Source organism: Populus trichocarpa, chromosome 3 (genome assembly GCF_000002775.5).
Source record: "Populus trichocarpa isolate Nisqually-1 chromosome 3, P.trichocarpa_v4.1, whole genome shotgun sequence".
NCBI classification, from domain to species: Eukaryota; Viridiplantae; Streptophyta; class Magnoliopsida; order Malpighiales; family Salicaceae; genus Populus; species Populus trichocarpa.
In genome coordinates this window covers 16,015,760-16,036,362 of record NC_037287.2, presented here as the reverse complement: position 1 = coordinate 16,036,362, position 20,603 = coordinate 16,015,760, and the positions used below count along the sequence as shown (strand labels likewise).

Sequence of the window (20,603 nt, the reverse complement as noted above, 5' to 3'; positions counted from 1 at the left end):
TCTTGATTCTCGATGCAATCTGAAGTACAAATAATTGTGAACTGGTTCCCTCTTAACTAAAGATTTGATCTTTGCACTCGCTTTCATTTCTATTGTGTTTGGTGCAGATTTCTTGTCAAATAAAAGATGGTAGCTTCTCTTCATATCGATCGTTTTATGCGTTCTTGCTTTTGATTTTGTTACAGTGAATTAATATTTTGTTTTTGGGTTTTTATGGATTCCCAGAAAGGATCTTGATCTCGGTGGTACTGGTTAGCTGGTAGGTTTTGTTTAGTGATTTTCAATGGCAGAGGTGGTTGGGCCAAGGTTGTACAGCTGCTGCCATTGCAGAAATCATGTCGCTCTTCATGATGATGTCATTTCTAAGGCTTTTCAGGTCAGTGAGAGTTTGGATGAATCGGTAAAGAAAAGTTAAAATTTATTTCGTCTTGTATTAATCAGTTTATGTATGTTTGTCCTTGTTGTGCTTTGATGGTGATTCTATTTGCTCAAAGCATCTGATTGATATTGTTCCGCCATTATTGTATAATTTGAGCTTCGTGAATACTTTTTTCTGTTCTTGCACAGTTGCACCTGATAGAATATTAAGCTCTTAGTTGCAGGGAAGACATGGTCGAGCATTTCTGTTCTCTCATGCACTGAATATCATGGTGGGACCAAAGGAGGATAGGCAGCTAATGACTGGCCTTCACACGGTTGCTGATGTCGATTGCTCTGACTGCCGTGGAGTGCTTGGTTGGAAATATGAACGAGCTTACGAGGAAACACAAAAATACAAGGAAGGGAAGTTCATTCTTGAGAACTTAAATATTGTCAAGGAAAACTGGTAGCAATTGTGCAGCCTTTTTTTTATTTTATTTTTTTATCATATTAATGAGATAACTTAATAAAAAATAAATCAAAATAAACTACAAAGCATAATATAACAAAGAATCTAATTTTAAAAATAAAACTAAAAATAATACTCAAATTAACTAACCAAATATATTATCAAGGTCATAAGATTGAGATAACCTAATTAAAATAAAATCGAAGAGAATTATGATGCTCATTTTTCAAAATAAACAACATTGAAAGATGAGATATAAAAAAAATAAGTAAATAAAAAAAGCCTTTGAAAGGAGGTGTTGCCTTTGTGTGGAAGGATGCATCATCTATTTTTTATTTTTAAAAAAATATTTTTATTTATTAAAATACTAAATTGTTTCTTATTCAAATTTATTATTAAAAAAAACCCAGGATGAAGAAATGAAAGTGTTCTTGGATGTTAGTTAAAGTTCCTTTGCTTTTAAAGGTAATTTGATCATTTGACATTGCCTTAGAAACTGAAATAAACCAAGCAAATGTGAGCGAGTCTCCTGAACCAAAGTTAATCTTTAATCCCGCAACCCATGAAATTCTAGATCCAAGCACAACCAAGAAGCTTAATTTCCAACAATTTTAATGTTGAAGTATGAAATCAGAAAAATATCAATCTAAAAAATCTACCCAAGTAAAATAAAATAGCAATAAAAAAAATAAAAATTAAATCTGACAAGAGAAAAAAACTGAAGGAGGATGAAATTGTAAAAAAACTCAATTTTAAAAATTATCCTAAATTAAAAAATAACAATTAAAAGAATAAAAATCAAATTTGATAGATAAAAAAATTCAAGGAAAATGAAATCGAAAATTTTAAATAATTTTATAAATTATTTAAAATAAAATAAATACTAACCAATAGAACATGCACCAAATTTGAAGAAAAAACTAAGGGTCATCATGATCTTCAAGGAAGAGAGAGAAAAACAATGGTTGCCAACATCAAAACAGAGATTATGAAGTCACAAACGTTGTCCAGGGGGTCGCTAAAAGGATTTTGAGTGTATTTGGTATTGCGGTAGCTGTTGTGGTTGTGGTTTAAAAAAAGTTGTTTTATAAAAAGTACTTTTAATTGAGGTTGGTTTGAAAAAATAGGTGTTTGGTTAAAACTATGGTTGAAATTGAGGTTGAAAAAAAGTAGTTTAATGTGTTTAATTAAGAATGCTTTTGAAATTGAGGTTATAAAATAATTTAAAAATATATATTAATATTGATGGTTTTAAATTTAAATATTGTAGAATTAATTATTCCTATTACATCATGAAATAAATAATACTTTATATAAAATATTTTTTATTATTCTATTAAACAATTTATAATTCCATTACGTACAAAATTCATTCGATAAGAACTATAGTTTTCATACGTGTAATAAAATTAGATAAAATATTATTAGGTATAAAATTGATATTACAGTGCGAGTAAATTTAATTCACTTTACACTAATTTTTTGGAAAAAAAATATTGTTAACATCATAGTGCAAGTGAATTTAATTTAATCTAAACTAGTTTTTTAAAAAAATATTAAAAAAATTAACACACTTGAAAAAAAAACAAAAAAAAACAAAATTGTTCAGTACAGTGCAATGTTCACATGAACAATATATTTATATATACTGTTCATGCTAATTGCACTGTTCAGTACAGTGCAATTAGCATGCACAGTAAACACAAAGCAACAAAATGCTGCTTCTTCTTTTCTGCTTCACAGACGCAAAAAACATGTGGGGTCCGGTCCATACACAGTAAACTGTGTATTTTTTGTTACCAAACGGCTGCTGCGTTTTAATTAAAACACAGCCGCAGCCGCGTAAACAAACGGATTCTTTATCACCTCTTTTAAAACCACTATTTGATCACCCAACACCACCACACATGCCATAGTATCTCCAGCGAGCCTCTCTTTTTTTATTTAAATAATATTATGTATTTATTAAAAGATCTAATTGTTTCTATGCTAAATTGATTGTAACCGAAAAAACATAAAGAAAATAAAAAAAATGTCAATGCATGCCAGTTTATATATATAATTATTTTTGCTTTTAAATGTAGTTTCATCAATTTACTGTTTATAAAAATTGAAAAGTTAAAAAAAAACCCTATAAAAGCTTTTTTTTTTTTTAAAAGTAAAAAAGCCATCTCACTAAAAAAATACGTGCAGACCAATTTTCCCTTGTCAATTTGTTAATCTCCAATGAAAGATAGTAATTCCCAACAAAAATATAATTACATTGTTACAATATACAGAGTGTTTTGTGTCCTAGTCTACCGTAAATACTACCCCTTTTCATTTTTTGTTAATGGTACGCAAAAAGAATTAAGCAAAATAATCATCATTGTGATCTTACTCGGACTTAGTTAGACCATTTTGTTTGTTCAATTCTAACATAATTTGATCACTTAAACAGGTTTTGCTACAAATTCCATGGATCATGCACCGATCTGCAGGCTATTCAAACACCTAAGCTGCTATAAATGACAACGAAAGACAATAAATCAAAGAAGTGAATGAGCTCATGCCATTAATCAATGAATTCAACCTAGTACCCCAATTCTCTATATACACAAAAAAAACAAACAAATGATCAAAGTTAAATTGAATGATCAACAATCAGCCAAGACGAACAAACCGGATCTGCCGAAAAAAGAACCAAACCCCAGTCACAATATGAAAGGCAACCACCATAGCAAAAGTAAAAAGAAAAATAAAATCTAAATGTGTGTCTAATCATCACATAACGGATATCTTCTTTGTGATCCCCCTTTTCTTGGCATTTTCTATGGCTTCCTCCCTCATCTTCATGAGTTCTTGGAGACACTGATTATAATGTGAATCAATGGAATCAAGCTCCTGCTTTAGTTCAGAACCATCTTTGTCTGCTAGGGACAGAGAACAAATGCTAGACATACTTGCGTTTCTTGACATACCAGAGAATGAACCGATATAGGAGTCATTGGAATTTCTGGTAGATTTGTTATGTTTTGATATACCATCTTCAAGCATCCCAAACTCCAAATCATACATATTTGATTGAAGACAACAATCAGAGGATCCCAAAGACTTGTTAGTACCGGAATCAGAGGCAATAGCCATATTATATTCAGCAGATATGTCTGAATTGACGGATTGTTTAGTCTCAAGATCTGTCATGTTAGTCAATGGTAAGAAATCAGGTTTTTTCACCGCCTCAGAAGTTGAATGGTTTTCCAGTTCAGAAGAGCCATTTCGTACACTTGGTGAAGTATTCCAGCTAGGAACGAGCTTCGCTATCAAGTTATCAATCAACTCAGCAATGACAGCCACATCTTCAGTTAACAAATCAAGTTGTTCAACCATCTCCTCAGCAATCAAAACCGCAGTATCCGAATCAAGATAAAAGGTAAAATGGATATTCCTTGCTCGACCTGTTACAGCAACGACATTATTTAGACCACAATTGAAAAGAAGAAATAAAAATGATAAATGTTAGTTTGTACAACGTCAATTCTCACCGCATGGATCAGCAATGCGCAGAGTCAATGAAACTGTATTATCATTGTTTTTCGCCCCCCTCAATCTGAATTCATTATTCTCAGTGAACCTACTGAGTTCTAGAGTTGAAAACTGTGGAGATTCATTGATGCTTTTTGTACAAGAGCCCACTGAAAGTTTCTTGCAGTCAATGTCCATGAGATGGGATTCTGATTGCAGCAAGTGGACTTGTCTGGAAATAAGATTTGGTAACTGTAACGAACTAGAAACAAGTTCCTTTGAATTTTCAGTTGCTAGGAATGGATCTTTCAAGAGCTCTATTGCAGGCAATCTTGTAGATGCTGGAACTAAACACTTCTCTATGAACACCTTAACCTGGTGGTCACTCACCTTACCGAGGGAAGCAGGCTTTATGCCCTGCAATAGAAGTTAAGAATGATGACTACATGAGCACTTGTATGTAAATTCAAAGTAAATCAAATGCGGCAAATGGACTTAAACTCACCGAGGAGACCTTCTTGTATATCTGCGCAGGATTTTTGCATTCACTATATGGGTATTCACAAGTAACCATCTCCAACATGCACATGCCAAAAGAATAAATGTCAACAAGCTCATTGTATTCCTCTTCATAGAGCTCAGGAGCCATGAATTCAGGTGTACCTGCAGAATAAAGAATGAATTACAGAGTTCCAATGCATAGAGATATGACCAAAGTCATAATGGTTCAGAAACTGAAGCTGTTACCTATGACGCTTCGTGCAATGGGCTGTTGCATGACAATTGCTAATCCAAGATCTCCAATCTTAACTTCTCCAGTGTTTCCATTAACAAATATATTGTCACATTTCAAATCACGATGAATGATAGGAGGACTGTGAGTATGTAAATAGTGTAAGCCTCGAAGGATTTGCCTTGCCCAGTTTTTGATGGCTTTCATGTCAACAGTCTTGTGCTTCTTTCGATACCTAGATCCCAAAATAACAACAAATTACACAAACAAACTTGGAAGACAAATGAAACATAAAACATAAAAATCAGATATAGCAAATGAAACTCACTGCCTCATACTCCCAGAGGTGAATAACTCTGTGATGATGTTTATAGTCTTATTCTTATCATCTACCCAAGAGCTATAAAACTTGATGATATTTTCGTGTTTCAAAGACTTCAGCAGATGAACCTCTGAATACAATCTCTCAAGCTGCTGTGATGATTGCAAGACATCTTCAATATTCACTTGGTTCCAAGCCACTTCAATCCCATCAACTTCATCAAATGCCTTATATCTGCCCATAATAACAAAAAAATCCAAACCAGAGAACGAAAATGTCAAAAATTACCACAGGTTCTTCATAAGAACTTCATAAAGTACGTGATCGACAAGGAAACTAAAAGATATAGATTTAAGAGCCATACACAGTCTTGAATGCTCCTTTCCCCAGAAATTCATCATTCTGAAGCAGCAAAAACAAAATAGAAATTAATATCAGATATAGCAGGCAAATAACTCAATTTTCAACAACTTCCAATTTCGTTTGATGCTGATACATAAGAAAGTACAGCAAAACCTATCAATTTAGCATCAAAATCTGTAACTAAAATGCCATATTCATAACTTAAATATCAATTTAGCGGCAACACTGCTAAAACACCTAAATTCAGCTAATTTGAGAATCAAATAAAAATGCCTTGCCAAAAAGCCCTAGTTATTGAAAATGAAAATTTCAAGCACAAGAATTCACACCCGAATGTACCGACCGGTCGGATCTTTCTCTGCGAAAACACCACCACCATCTTCACTTAAAGAACCGAAATCCATATCAACAGAAAACACACGTGATCCACCAAAATGACGCAAAAAAGAAAAGAAAAGAAATTGACTTTGTGAACAAAAGAAAAATGATCAAATCAGCTTAATTGGATGGAAAGAGGAGAATTGAAGAGAAGAAACTTTTTTCAGAGAAAGCTTCACAAGCAATCGAATAGGAATCGAATGGAGAGCGGAATTGGAATCGGAATCCGAATATGAAAAACATATCAGATTGCTCTCGTGATTCCAATTCCTTGCGATTTCGAATCGATTTCCTCATCATACATGACCTAGATCCACCATATTTCTATTGCATGCATATTTTGTTTTTCAATTATCTCTCCTGGTTAGAGCTTGAAGAAACCCTAATTCTTTTAGAGAAGAGAAACCCTAATTAGTCCAATTTGGGGAAAGAATTTATCGAGAGAGGGGCGCGTGTATTCACTATGATGAGGGTGCGTGGGATTAAGGTGTTTGAATTCACGGGGGATTTGGATTTGGATTTGGGCAAACCTAAATCAATCCTTATATATATATAGAGAGAGAGAGTCTGTAACTGCGAAGTTTATCAATTAAGTCCTCTATCTATCCACCTTCTTCAATCAGATCCTTACGTTAGAATAATTGAGAGAGAAAAATTCACGTGTTATTCATTTGTTATGAAACTATCCCAATGACCAAAAAGCCTTAAACACAAAAAACCTCATTCACAATGTAATGCTCAGGAGAACTAGATCTAGTTAGAAAACTCTTCGAATAATAGGTGTAATATTTAACACCGTCTTGAACTGTTGTCACTGAAGAATCCGATTGAAGAAAGGTAGACAGATAGAGGACTTAATAGATACAATAAGTAGTTGGGGGACTAATCTGAGGATTTCCCTTGTGATTTTCCTTTTCCTTTTCCTTTTATTTATTTACTTTGAAAGGAAAAGGGAATTCTGGATTATTTCTTTTTTTCCTCACAAGATAAAGAAGGATGAAGATGAGGAAATAGAGGCCAAGTGGGCCTGTGTTCCAGTATTAGAACTTAGAAGTCTTTGTTAAAGTGAAGACATGAGGAGTCATAAAATAACAATTTGATAATAATAATAATAATAATAATAATAATAATAAGCATTTTTCGTATAAAAAAAGAAAAAAAATTACCTCATCATAACCTTAATCCAAGAAGGTTATGATATTTGAATAATATAAAACGTTATATTTAATCAATCCTTTTATGTTATACATCTTAAATTACATTAATATTTCAATAATTCTTAATAATACAAAATATTTTTAAACAAACGCTAAAAATTAAATTGAAAATAATATTTTTTAATCAATTTTTTTATAATGAAAATATCAACTCATTATACTCACCAACATTACCACAATCACTATTATTTTATTATTATTTCACTATAACTTTCCACCACAACGACAATGACATCATCATCAATATCGCTCATCATCATTAATCTTGATTACAGTCGTCATTTTATTAATAATATAATTATTATTTTATTATCATTTCATCATAATTCAATATTACCACCGCCACAACACCAATTTGTTATTAAAGCAATCATCCTTTTTTTGTTATAATTAATATTATCATTATCATCGTAATTATCATTTGTGTTTTTACCATAACTATTATTATTATTATTATTATTATTAAAATATTGCAGTTTTTCTTAAAAAACAATTTAATACATATGAAAAAAAAAATCATTTTTCAATAAAAATATATTTTATGTTACCCTAAGAAGAAAAAAAACTGGCTGTTTCTTGACTGATCCACAGCCCCATTCTCAATTCATTACTATCATTCAAAAGAAAAGATCTCACTTGGCAAATAGAAGAAGATTAGTATATTTGTCAAATTAGGTGCCACGTCAACAAAAGACATAAAAATAGTTAAGCACGAAGCTGCCTGGGAAAAAAAAAAAAAAAAAAAAAACAGAAATTTCCAAGAGTCTCACCAAAGGACATTCGTTAGTCTTGGAGTGAAATTATGAGTCGACAAAATGAAATGGATGGATTTCCTTCTCTTTAGCTCCAAATAAGCTTAGCTAATCTTGTTCAGTTTTCTGAATCACTGCTCGTCAAGAAAGCAAAAGAGAAAGCATGGCGCGTCCCATCTTCCTTGGAAAGGGAATGACGAACCCATTACTTTCCACCATTACAGAATACTAATTCTTATGCAAGGAAGGTAAGACAATTGCCTGATCTTAGAGCTGTTCTTAAGAAGAATGTCACCATTACCGAGAGAAGGAAAATTGTTATCAGGAGGACTGGTCGTGTTAATCACAATGACTACATCAGTTGCCAGCTTCCTGATGATATTCTTCTCACAATTCTCTTCTCCCAATCTAAAAGAAGCTGCTAGAACTGGCGCCCTTCCCAGAAGATGGGAGATACCTGTGGTAGGTTTCTGGAAAATTTAATGACGCGTCGTCTAGTTTTTGGGGGTGGGGGGTTAACATGTCGTCTGCCCCTTAGTTCAACCAGAAAAATATAAGGGACCACGCGCGTAGCATATTTTGACAAGCCGCATGCACGGCTTGTTGTATGTGTATGGGTTAGGCCACCAGGCCCAATCGCTTGCCCTTTTTACATAAGTTATAATTATTAAATTTATGTGCTTCATACATGACCACGTGGGAATTCGATTTAAACTGAGCTTAGTTAACTTAAATAAATTTAAATTTTTATATATTTGTTAATAAAGTATTTTTTTTTTCCTAATATTAGTAGGCATCCTTCGGGCCCTGCCTTTTTTTTTTATTATTCAATCACTTTTCTAATATGCTGATTTTTTATTATTAATTTGGTTATATACAAATCTATTTATAAAAAATAACATTATTAGATGTAACGGAGCCTATAATTTGTTTTACAATATTAAATATCTTAACATTCATGAATCTTTTAATTTTTCAATTTAGTCTTTGATTAGAGTTAAGAATTCTTTTTATTTATTTATCAACACATATAATCATTAATTTACTTAATTAGATGTACGCATCAGCTTTTAGATATAAGATTTTTTTTTCTTTATAGAAAAAATCATGTTCAAAATGTCTTAAATTTTTTTTTCCATTGAGAAATTTTTTTTTCCAGGTCCATGACATGGGAACTTTCTTCAATATTCTTGGCATAATAATATTTATTACATTATTTCATCAATAATTAAGATTTTTAAGTTTTGAAGAGTTTAAAAGGAGTCAATGATGCAATGTGATAAATTAAGTATAAATTTTAATATAATCTTTATATTGAGCTGAAATTTTGATAAAAGATTTGGAAGATCATGTTTTCTATTGGGTTAAAACTTTATAATGATCAGAGATCTGAAAGACCTTTAAATAATACTTGGAAACTACTATGCAAGATTTTCTTTATTTACCTTATTACATTTGGATGCTTTTTTCTATTTAACTTAGAACTTTTAATTTAAATAGTATTTTATTATTTAGGAATCCTAATGCTAGACTAGATGAATTCTATTAGATAAGTTTTAATTAGAGATCATTTCATATAAAGAATTTCAGGTCAAATTAATATAAATAAGGATGTCTAATTTATTTTAAGAATATTCATATTATAACTATTATTTAGATTTTATAAAATACTAAAATTTTTCCCTCTAAATTTCTTTACAATTTAGGTTTGTAATTTTAGGGTTTGAGAATTTTAACTTCTATTCACATCGTACACTCCGATGATGGACGAAGACGGTAGCACCCCATCATGAAGTAAAGGCCCTCTAAGACATTGTACGAGCTCAGGAGCAAACTAGATCGTTTGGTGCTATCTCATGAACAAATTACCTATCCTCCTCTCATTGAAACAAATAGTGTTTCTAGTTTTGTTGGTGCTTGAAACATTTTTTTTTTTTTCGGAGCAATCTCATGAACAAATAATAGATTGATTGGAGCAAGATATAACAGGTTTAAATCGGTTAATGGTCATACAAATAAGTATCACAAAGAAGATAGGAATGTACTTGGAGACTTAACTCTAAGCCAACCTTACCTTAGACCTATTCATGAGATTTCACCTAGATAATCACTTCTTTATGTGGAGGAATCTGGTGAAAGAAGAATTTAAAAGTCATCTAATCACGTTAAAGATAAAGTGGCAAAAAAAATTGTTGACAAACAATTTTAGTTTTTTATTTTAAGTTGAAGAAGACAAAGTAAAACGATGAACTTTAAGTCATGGATAAAGATTTTGCAAACAAGAACATAGTGGAGGACATAGTGATTTCTGACAATTTTTCTAAAAATATTATAAAAGATATGTTTTTAAGTTTTTTTATATTCAAAGTTTGAAGTATTAGAAATTATAGATGAGAAAGGGAACTATAAATGAACTTGTTTCATATTAATTTTGACAAATTCTGAAGGACTTGTTTCATATTAATTTAAAATTTCATGATGATAAAAATCATGAAAGTCTTCAAATCAGAAATGGAAGTTACTATGTGAAATCGTCTTTATTTTGAAATTTTTTTCATATTTAGATTATAACTTTTAATTTAATTAGTATTTTATTATTTAAAAATACTAATGTTGGATTGATTATATTAGTTAGGTAAATTTTAATTAGGAAACTTTTTAACTATTTCCCATGCTTTTATTGGCATATAAATATTTCCAGCCAATGACTGTGATCGTTAGTTTGTTATAATATCATAAATGTATAAAATATGTTGGTCAAAAACCTATTTGCTTGTGTCACCAGAGGCTTCCAGCGAAACAAGGTCATCTTACAATTTGCAGGTTTATCTGCATTGTCTCTGTAAGGATGGAGAAGGCCATATCAGGACATTTGAGCTTGCAATTACTAGGTTATGTGGAATGTTATTCTCTAGATTGCATTGAAGACTTGTAGCTAAAACATTGATGACAAAAGATATCAGCTAGACTATCGAACATTTATTCTTTGCTATAGTATCAGCTAGTCAGTTGACCCGCAATCCGTCATGGGTCACGGGTTGGAATGACACAGTGAATAACATGGATAGAACTAGGGTTTTCATGCTTGAAGGTTACAATCTTGACAATGGAGAGGAATTAAAGATAATCTCTAAATATTTAAATCTTTATAAAATAAACTAGTGCTACTGTTAAAGAGAGAGTTGCAAAAAATTAAAACAGGTTGATGTCCGTTTCCGAAACTATCAAACATACAAGCTTAAGAATCTTATAGAAAGGGGAGACAAAGGCAATGTAGGTGCCATTAGCAGCAAGTCAAAAACTACAGTTCACGGAAACCAGCAACAGCAGTTAACAGAAGCCAACCCGCAAGGTCAGAAACACAACCGTAAAAACTGCTACGGAGGCAGCCACATGACTGGCTTAGTAATTTCTCAGATAATCTAAACATTAAACAGAGAATTATAGTGCCAAGGTCTAGGACTCTAGGACATTTAGTAGTCTCAAGCATGAACATGGTGCTCTCAGTTTACAATTCAAGTCAATTCCTGAAACAGGTTTCCCAAGTAAAACAGCATGCATTTCACAAGTCTTGCATTCTATCAACAGCACATGATAAAGCACTCAAGTGAAATTTCAATCCACTCTTGCAATCAATGTCGATAAGCAACTAGAAATTCCAGATCGAGATATGTGCAAGATCAATATCATTATTTCAACCCTACTTTCCACCTTGACTCCATTTGTTTGATTGACATTTGCAATTGAAAGAAAATGGAACATCACAAAGAGACCAAAGTAGCTATCTTCTCCGACTATCATTGCCAATCAAGTTGAATTTGGAAAGAGAAATACAACAAAGTATCCTACTTGATGGTCCTGCTTCTGACTGCTCTTGATAGCTCGACTTGGCATTACATTGCTCTAGTTCAGCTCCACAAAAAGGCTGGCTTGAGGGTGCAAACCTGCTTCTTTTAAAGATAGAGAGACCTTATCTGTACCATAGACAACTCGGGGAAAGTTTGAGACAAGACTGTAATTCTCAACATCTAAGCAACCCAAAGAATCAACATAATCATACAGGGACTGGATAGTGGCTGTACTGTGGAATCTCCTCTCTTTGCGTTCTCCCGTTGGAAATCGAACCAAAACCTGATTAACAAAGTTACATTTGAAGTCATAGATTAGTTCCAAAAGATTCACATGACAACTCTTCATAAAGACACTATGAGGGTTAGGAAGTCCAGTAGATCAAAAGCTAAACGACATAAAAAAAAAAAAAAAGAAGAAAAAAACACACTTATGAAACCAAGTCAAGGCTACATAGAGTACCAATGCTTGTAGTACAGAAAATTGAGTAATCATCCTGAAGTCCTAAACAATAAAAGATTACAGATAACAGCATCATTAAAAAAGCAATAAATAAAATAAGACACGTTACTTGTGTAACATTAGGTCCCTTTTCAGGTTCAGCACCAAGCGACAAGGCTTTCTCCTGCCGCATTCTTGCCAGAGCCGCCTCTTTTTCTGCAGCCTCACGTGTTGCTCTCTCCTGAGCCTCTTCTTCCTCCTTGCGCTTTCTCTCTGCCTCAGCAGCCTCCCTTTCCAGACGTTCTTGTTCTTCTCTCAGTTGTCGTTCCCTAGCCTGAAGCATAAAAGAAAAAAGAATACAAAGGCAAATAGAAAATCATCACCACCATGCAAAAAGAAAAGGACCATCACATCTGACCAACAGTACCAACATGATATAAACTAAATGCTCAAGTAAAAAAAGAAAAAAGAAACAAAGGCATACTTGATCGGCTTCAAGTGCTGCTCTGTATGCAGCATCTTGCTCCTCCCTCAAACGCATGTTTGTTGTTCTCTCCTCCGCTTCAAGTCTTGCTGCAACAAGAACCGGGGCACTTTCTTCAAGAACTCTCTGTAGTGTCATGAGCATTTCTTCAGGAGATTTTGGACCCTCAACCTAGATCAAGAGAAAGATGCACATAATTGTCAGCAAAAAGCTACTAAGCAACAACACAATTAAACAAGTTGAGTCTATTTAAGACCCAGAAACCTCCAAACTAAATTCCAGCGAACTCATGAATTGGGTAACACCTAAATATTCAATTAAATGCTTCAGCAGTTGACACAGATGACAAACAAGTCATTAAAGGCTCATCGCCCAAACCAGAGTGTTTTTGAAGGAAAATTGAGCTATATTTGAAAATGAAAAAGATATGGAAACTTTGGTGCATATGTAAAAGGGTGGGATAAACCCATGCTATTGCAAAAAATGTTGAAAAAGCTCGATATGTGAGGTGGAGAGTGCGTTAATTGCATTCCATGGAAAAAAGAATTTTCATGAAAAAATGCACACAAACCTACCATCACAAGGAAAATACAAAATGAAATCTACAAGTAGGATAGAAAACAAGAGAGTAAGACACCGTAAATCCAACAACATCAAGTACCCAAGAAACTATACAGAAAAAAATAAATCAACCCTATAGAATAATACCGAGGTTTCAATGCAGTAACTATATTTAAAGAAACAATCACAATGTACCAAAGCTTAATATCTCTGATGGCCCAATGCCAAATTCAATCACCTTTAACACTTTCCCGTGCAGAGTTGAAACAAGGTACTATCCCTTCCCCCAACAAACACAACCATCTACTTCATAATTTGCCTAGCCAAATCTATCCCTGCAAATCCTAATTTCCCTCATTCAATAATCAATTCAACAACAACAACCATAATCAAAATAGGAGTACATATAGCTCATCAAAATCATTCAACATCTCAAATTAAATCACCACACACCGAAAAGAATTACCTGTTGAAGCAACGCAATCCTCTGATTTGTAGCAGGCATAACAACAGCACAAAACGGAAACCTTGAAGCCTTCAAACTATTACTCATCTTAAACCCCTCACTCCCTCTAAGACTCCCACCCCACGCAACAAAATTCTCATTAACAAACGCGCTAAAAACCTCCGAACACAACGTCCCCTCACAAAACGCCGGCGTATCAGGATGATCCGGGGAATGCAAATACACAAACAACAACTTAAAACTATTCCTCGACCTCGTCAACGCATCCATAAATCCTTCACCAACAAAATTCGGCCTACTAGAAGAACCAGAACCACCATAATCCCTCTCAAATTGAGCAATAAACTCCAAGGCTTCTCTCGACGCGGCGGAAACAGTTACCAATTGGGCCGAAGAATCCCCACCCCGGCCCGAATTCGAGCTAAACCCAATAAAACCTAATGAATAAGAGAAGATACTACCAGCAGCCCAAAATCCAAACCCAACAGCACCAGAAATTAACCGTAAACTACCAGAAACGATTGAGATTGGTAAAGTAATTATTTTCCAGCCCAAACCAGGAGGAGGAGGAGCCACGGGAGCGATGGCGGTGGAATCGGAACGATGAATGGATGAAATGGGTGGTTCGACGACGGTGGATGTGGTGGCGGTGGCGGTGGATGAGGAGTAAGAAAGGGGGTCATTATTGTGATTAGAGGTGAAAGAGGAGATGGCGAGTTCGAGGTCCCAATTATGGGCTTGGAGGATCTGGGTGCATAAATCGGGATCTTCAAGGCCTGTAATTGCTTGAAAATACGCTAATTTATCTGCTACATCAACCATTATTGAATTACAGTAGCTTTCTTTCACTCTGATTTTTTATTTCAGAGTTTTCTGGAGGAAGTTTCGATCTTTTTTGGGGAGAAATGGGAATGGAAGGAAAGAGGAACACTTGTTTTTAACTCGGAGGTTTATGGTGATGACCGACAGGGAATATAGGCGTGCGTGCGTTCGTTATGTATTCATATAGTTTTCCGTATTATGAATTTGGAATAATTTTATAAAATTATAAAATTTAATATTGAAAATTAAAAATAAAATTAATAAATAAATAAAATATATAAAAACAGTATTCTAATAAATAATATCATAAAAAAAAATACATTAAGAAGCCCTTCTCCTTTAATTTTCTTTTTAATTTTTGTTTTTACGGTATATTATGGACATGGTTGCCTTTTAAATTACAATAATGCCACAAGCCCCCCCCCCCCCCCCCCCCCCCCCCGGGAAAAAAATTAGATCCACTTTTTAGGGCTGTTTAAAAATGCGATAAAAATTACATTTTAAAATTTTTTTAATTTAAAAATATATTAAAAAATATTTTAATATTTTTTAAAATTCATTTTTTATATACAATTTTTAGAGAGATAATATTTTGAATGCACCGACAAACACGCCCTTATTTACTGGACAGTTTTAATGATTGGGCAACCGTATTGAATTCTTTCATGACCAGGCGACGAAAGGTGAGAGCTGAGAAAGCGATGACGTTTTATTCATGAGCCAACAGTTTGGGAAATCTTACATGTAACTCACATGTTTGTAGGTCCCACAGAGTGAACGAGGTCCCAACTCACTCACAGGGATTCATTGTGGCTGAAGACGGATATCATTGCGAAATCCATAATGAAGAGAGAGCATAAAGTAGCAGCGAAATTATGCCAATGAGCTCCAAAGCCCGAGCTGCAACTGAGAGGCGAGGGGATGTACTCTCGAGGACTTGGTTGCCAGCCAGCCAGAAAAGCAATTGATGTTTACTGCCAGGTCTGCTCGGAGATCAATTCCAGAAAGACAACTACGTATCCAACTATCAGCGAAATCATTTCACTTCCTTCGATCAAAAACCTCTTCCATAGTTTGAAATATACAAGGGTTTTTACATGTCCAGATCATACAATAATCACCAACTCCTTACAATTCCTCTATCAAAACCTTTCCCTTGGATTCTGTTTTTAGTTCTGCTATCTGGGGATTTTTACCTGCTCTACAATCCAAAGCTGAACTTTTTTCTGCCCTTACGATGGCAGCTAGCGAGGACCAGGCTTCCCCTGGCTGCTCATGCACCCAACACATTATGAAATAGACCTTCTTCTCCGCAAGCTTCAGCTTACTCTTGATTTCTGTCTTCGACTTTCTCTTTTTCTCAGCTTTCAGCTCCTCCTCTCCAGCCTGAACCATCCTCTGTAGATCACAGAGCAAGCAGATTAAAGCAGGGCCACCAAGTGACAGAATGTGTAATACATCTTCAACAAGACCCAATCCAAATTGCAATCCACCCATGTTTCTATACTCTGGAGAGCAAGTTCTCTCCAAGCAATATGACAGAGCTTCCAGGACGGTTTCGGGCTGGCTGGCTTGACCTAAGACAGAGGAGACATTCAATACCACTGTTGCTGACCCAATGGCATCTGACTGCCAATCTCCATTGTAGAGGCGTAGTGTGAAGCAGTAGCTATATATAATGTCAACCAAGTGAACGGCTAAGAAGGGTGATGGCTCTCTAGAAATAAGCTTCCTTACAGGAGGTAATGGAGCATCAGGGCCAGGAGGAATCTCACTGGGTTGGTCCCCTGCACCATCATCTTGACGCGATGACAATGCTTCCTCTTTGGCAAGTGGGTGGATAAGTCTGGTTCCTTCCTTGCTAAGAGAGATGGTTCTAGCAGAAGACTTCAACCACCATGGATCCCATGCTTCGATCAACTTGCTGAGTTCTCCAGATGCCACAGCTCTTTGGAAACGTTTCTTCTCTTCTGCTGATAAATCATCATAATTGATTGGACCACCTGCAATGAGAAACAATACATGAATTCCATTAGCTTCTAAAGTAAAAGCATCAGAACACACCATTAAATAACACTCTAACTACAAGCTAATGAGTGAGAAAATTCAGTTTAAATGGAAATGAAAATATCTGAAGTACTGAATGGCAGGCAAAGAAGAACCAATGAGAAGACATAAAAAAATTTACAAGAAAAAAATAGAAAATACATAAAAACACACCAGACAACACCTTCTGAACAGTCTCCTCAGAAAGAACAGAATCTGTCAACAAATAAAATATGAGCAAAATCAGGTCAAAGCCCTTCCATAACTAATTATAACATTTCAAAACATCGCACTAGTTATGCACAAACCTGTCCTCAAGAGTTTACAATCTTATTTCACTGAAAAACAATTGCATGAGAGAAAAAAAAAACTAATAAATTCGCCCTTTTAACAGTAGAATGCCACAAGGATCTCAGTAGCAAGAACCCAAAATAAACAGATTTCCTTACAATCCAATTCACTTACTTAGAGTATGCATTGCAAAATTAGACAAAAATATGAATAAAGGTAGAGTTATAACCATACCATCCTTCCAGGACTTGAACAAATTATATATAAATGCCACTTTACGCACCCCCTTCCTTCACGACCAAAAATTAACCTCATTCACCAATCAATTTCTAAATTCCAAAACTAAAGCTAGCATTAGAACAAACTGAAATTGTCACATTTTTCAAAGTTCTCCACCAACACAATTCTCAATAATAATAACAATAAAAAAAAATTCCAGATATCATCATAATTAATTGAAAATTACCATCCTCAGGATCGTCGTCGTCGTCATCCATGCTATCATCCATTCCTTCTTGCTCCTCAGAATGAAACCGTTTCAGAATATCAAGCATTTTCCGCTTCGTTTGCTCATCCGATTGCATCAGCTTCATCTCTTCCATCACATTTTCTCTCATAAACGACTCTGTGCACCTCTCACTATGCGACTGCACAGACCGCGACAAAACCAAAATTAAAAAAAAAAAAAAAAACCCAATCATTACTCACATTGTTATTTTACCTTATAGCAGTGAAGAGAACAATAGCGAGAATTGCATCGAGGACACGTGTACTGTGAAAACTGTTTCTGGCACCTACACGATCAGAAATTAAGTTAGAATAATAAACAACTTAATCACAGTGACTGGAGGAGAGATTTAAGAGATTAAGAACGTACACGTGGCAGATGAAGCGAGAAGGAGGATCGAGAGGGGAAGGATTTGAGGGTTTCTCTGAGGTAAGGATTGTGTCTTCCATTTTTAAGTATAATTACTAGCACAAAATCAAAATAAAACCGAGAGCGGGGGGGAGGGGGAGGGGGAGGGGGAGGTTGTCCATTTTAATAGAAACCCCTAGAAAACTCTGGGATTTTTTATTTTTTATTTTTTTCTAAGAGAGAGAGAGTTTTGGATCTCTGGGGTTTCACGGTTAATTTGAAATTGTTCAGAAATGGATCTGAGCCCATTTGTAAGTGGGCTAGTGTGAGGCTGAAGTTGGCCCTCCTTTGTTTTTGTGGTAAAGAGAAGACCCATAGATTTTCCCAACGAAAAGAGGAGGGCTGAGATGGACAGTGTCTGTTATTTGATTGGGCCTACAAACACAAGGTAAGATATCCATCAAATTGAAATTAAAAAAAAAAAATACACTAAACCTCATTAGTGTTTTACTATAAGGCTAGACTCATTGCATAGGACATTGCAATGATGTCTTTCCCCTTTATATCAAAAATCAAATGGCCTGTTTTTAAAAGTAAAATGATATTTTATATAGGATTCATTTTCATTATAAAATTTATAGGTATAAAATTGATTGGTGTTATAATGATTTTTTTTTACACAGTTAAATAATATAAATACCTTTAAAAGCAAAAGGTTAAGAGGGTTTTTTTTTCTTTTTTCAAACAATAAATGACTTCATTGCCCTTAAAGTAAAAAAAAAATTAAAAAAAGCCGTTCACGGTTATTTGAATCTTTTCATTATGGTTATTTTGTTATAATCTATTTGAATTATGAGCAAATCAATTTTTTGAAAGATAAAAAAATATTAATAAAAGGAAAAAGTTCAATATGCCAGCAAGTAGATGCCGTTCGCGCCATTCCAGCAGCGCGTGCAACATTTGGTAGCTAAAAACACCCGACACCTGTCTCCTAACACTTATAGTGGCGGTGCAACTAATGGGGTAGCATATGTAGTGATTTGAATTGCGGTATAGTTGCAGTGAGATTTTTTTTCTCCTCCCTCTCTTTTCTCTCTTCTCTCCTCGAAATTCATGTCAGGTTCGCCAAAATACAGAGTTGTCCTTTTATTTATTTTTTATTTTAATTATGGTTTTTATTCTTGTGATTGGTCTTTATTTGTTTTTTATTACTTTTTTAATAATAATGTTTATTCCAGTAGAAATTTTTTTAAAACCACGTGAAGATTGATCCGATATGACTCAATTAAATTGACAGGTCCAAATGTAACTTAGATAATCAATAAAAAAAAATAGTTTAGCTCAAAATAAATATTTAAAATGAATTTTTTATATAAATATTGAGACGACAACATATTAGATTCATTCGGGTTAACTTTTCAATTCACGTGCCGAATTATGAGATCATGATAACCCATAAAAATTCAATCAAAATAAATTACGAAGCCCGACTTCTAATAAACTCAATGTTAAAAAATAAAATTGAAAAAAAATACAATTAAAAAACTATCTAGAAAAAATGATATAAATCAACTTAGATTAACATATCAAACCTACGACCCAGGTTATGAGATTGAGACAACCCAATAGAAAACAAATGAAAACAAATTATGAAATACAATTCTCAATCAATCCAATTTTGAAAGATGAAATTAAAAAAAAATGACTCGAGTCAACTCAGGTTAATCTGTTAAACTCATGACCCAAGTTATAAGATAGAAATAACCTCATAAAAAGTAAATCAAAACATGTCAAGAAACCTAATTTCTAATCAATTCAATTTTAAAGTATGAATTTGAAAGAAAATGTCAATTAGAAAGGAGGGAAAAAAACTCGAGTTAACTCGTCAAATTTATAGTTTAGATCATAAGATTGGAATAACAAGTATAAAAAGTAAATTGAAAAAAAATCATAAAGTCTAATTCCTAATAAACTTGATGTTGAAGGATAAAATTGAAATTGATAATAAATCAATTAAAAAAAAACACAAAAAATAACCCGAGTCAACTCGGGTTAGCTCGCAAAACCCATGACCCAAGTCATTAGACAAAGATAATCTCACGAAGCCTAATTCTCGATCAACTCAATATTGAATGATGAAATTAAAAAAATATATCAATTAGAAAAATAAAAAAAAACATAAGTTAACCGAGTTAACTTATCAAACTTGCAGTTCGAGTTATAAAACTGAAATAACCTCATAAAAAGTAAATTGAAAAAGATTATAAAGTTCAATTCTCAATAAACATAATATTAAAGAATAAAATTAAAATTAAAAAAATATAGATAAAAAAACCTTAAAAAATATATATAAAAAATATTATTTCAATTAATTGTGTTATTCGAGGAGGTAAACAGTAAAATCTCATCTTTTTTAGTTTTTTGTTAATTAATTTTGGAAAGTTGAGTCAAGTAGGCTCTTTGGTAGCGGTGCAGCTCATCCTAAGAATTAGACGATGCGATATTCTTGAGCTTAAAATATGCAATCACTTTGGATCCGCTAGTACCTTCCTTGACCCATTAGCTGTTGGACTTGGATCTTGCCTCATGCTTTGAGTCACAAGCATCGTGTTTAAGGTTTAAATCTCGAATCCATTAGGCATTAATAAGCATCATCAACCTCATAACTATAATTAAGAAATATTAAAAG

At 33.7% G+C, this 20,603-nt stretch overlaps 4 protein-coding genes across 6 annotated transcripts; 1 reads left to right on the top strand and 3 right to left on the bottom strand.

Annotated features, from left to right (window-relative positions):
* The first annotated feature begins 283 nt into the window (after positions 1-283).
* Positions 284-830, top strand: LOC7497512 (protein yippee-like At4g27745). Its single transcript, XM_002304538.3, has 2 exons — positions 284-376; positions 603-830. The coding sequence occupies exons 1-2, from the start codon at positions 284-286 to the stop codon at positions 828-830; spliced, it is 321 nt and encodes a 106-aa protein (XP_002304574.3).
* Positions 831-3,357: 2,527 nt separating this feature from the next.
* On the bottom strand, positions 3,358-6,641 carry LOC7497511 (serine/threonine-protein kinase WNK8). Of its 2 annotated transcripts, none has more exons than XM_002303647.4 (7): positions 6,081-6,641; positions 5,753-5,790; positions 5,395-5,622; positions 5,081-5,301; positions 4,839-4,996; positions 4,354-4,750; positions 3,358-4,266 (listed from the first exon to the last, which is right to left on the bottom strand). In XM_002303647.4, exons 1-7 carry the CDS (start codon positions 6,153-6,155, stop codon positions 3,593-3,595), a joined length of 1,791 nt encoding a protein of 596 aa, XP_002303683.1. In that variant the 5' UTR covers positions 6,156-6,641; the 3' UTR covers positions 3,358-3,592. The 2 variants fall into 2 exon arrangements, with proteins under 2 accessions (XP_002303683.1, XP_024453834.1); XM_024598066.2 differs by having other exon boundaries at positions 6,095-6,641.
* Positions 6,642-11,769: 5,128 nt separating this feature from the next.
* LOC7497510 (plant UBX domain-containing protein 10) lies at positions 11,770-14,886 on the bottom strand. Its single transcript, XM_002303646.4, has 4 exons — positions 13,900-14,886; positions 12,873-13,043; positions 12,519-12,722; positions 11,770-12,229 (listed from the first exon to the last, which is right to left on the bottom strand). Exons 1-4 carry the CDS (start codon positions 14,719-14,721, stop codon positions 12,002-12,004), a joined length of 1,425 nt encoding a protein of 474 aa, XP_002303682.1. The 5' UTR covers positions 14,722-14,886; the 3' UTR covers positions 11,770-12,001.
* A 526-nt stretch (positions 14,887-15,412) lies between these two features.
* Positions 15,413-18,139, bottom strand: LOC7497509 (uncharacterized). Of its 2 annotated transcripts, XM_002303645.4 has the most exons (5): positions 17,936-18,139; positions 17,780-17,852; positions 17,525-17,705; positions 16,942-16,983; positions 15,413-16,724 (listed from the first exon to the last, which is right to left on the bottom strand). In XM_002303645.4, the coding sequence occupies exons 1-5, from the start codon at positions 18,013-18,015 to the stop codon at positions 15,850-15,852; spliced, it is 1,251 nt and encodes a 416-aa protein (XP_002303681.1). In that variant the 5' UTR covers positions 18,016-18,139; the 3' UTR covers positions 15,413-15,849. The 2 variants fall into 2 exon arrangements, with proteins under 2 accessions (XP_002303681.1, XP_024452167.1); XM_024596399.2 differs by lacking the exon at positions 16,942-16,983 and having other exon boundaries at positions 17,936-18,101.
* Positions 18,140-20,603: the final 2,464 nt, after the last annotated feature.

Bases quoted from the DNA above. Each gene is read 5' to 3' on its own strand.
- LOC7497509 (XM_002303645.4), bottom strand. From the start codon at position 18,015: ATGGAAGACACAATCCTTACCTCAGAGAAACCCTCAAATCCTTCCCCT. The intron at 17,853-17,935 runs GTACGTTCTTAA...CTGATCGTGTAG, and splicing joins TCTCGCTTCATCTGCCACGT to GTGCCAGAAACAGTTTTCAC. The intron at 16,984-17,524 runs GTAATTTTCAAT...ATTTGTTGACAG, and splicing joins CGACGACGATCCTGAGGATG to ATTCTGTTCTTTCTGAGGAG.
- LOC7497511 (XM_002303647.4), bottom strand. From the start codon at position 6,155: ATGGATTTCGGTTCTTTAAGTGAAGATGGTGGTGGTGTTTTCGCAGAG. The intron at 5,791-6,080 runs GTGTGAATTCTT...TTGCTGCTTCAG, and splicing joins CGACCGGTCGGTACATTCGG to AATGATGAATTTCTGGGGAA. The intron at 5,302-5,394 runs GTGAGTTTCATT...TTTGGGATCTAG, and splicing joins ACCTCTGGGAGTATGAGGCA to GTATCGAAAGAAGCACAAGA.
- LOC7497512 (XM_002304538.3), top strand. From the start codon at position 284: ATGGCAGAGGTGGTTGGGCCAAGGTTGTACAGCTGCTGCCATTGCAGA. The intron at 377-602 runs GTCAGTGAGAGT...TCTTAGTTGCAG, and splicing joins TCATTTCTAAGGCTTTTCAG to GGAAGACATGGTCGAGCATT.
- LOC7497510 (XM_002303646.4), bottom strand. From the start codon at position 14,721: ATGGTTGATGTAGCAGATAAATTAGCGTATTTTCAAGCAATTACAGGC. The intron at 12,723-12,872 runs GTATGCCTTTGT...TTTATGCTTCAG, and splicing joins CAGCACTTGAAGCCGATCAA to GCTAGGGAACGACAACTGAG. The intron at 12,230-12,518 runs GTAACGTGTCTT...TTTGTTAATCAG, and splicing joins AGGGACCTAATGTTACACAA to GTTTTGGTTCGATTTCCAAC.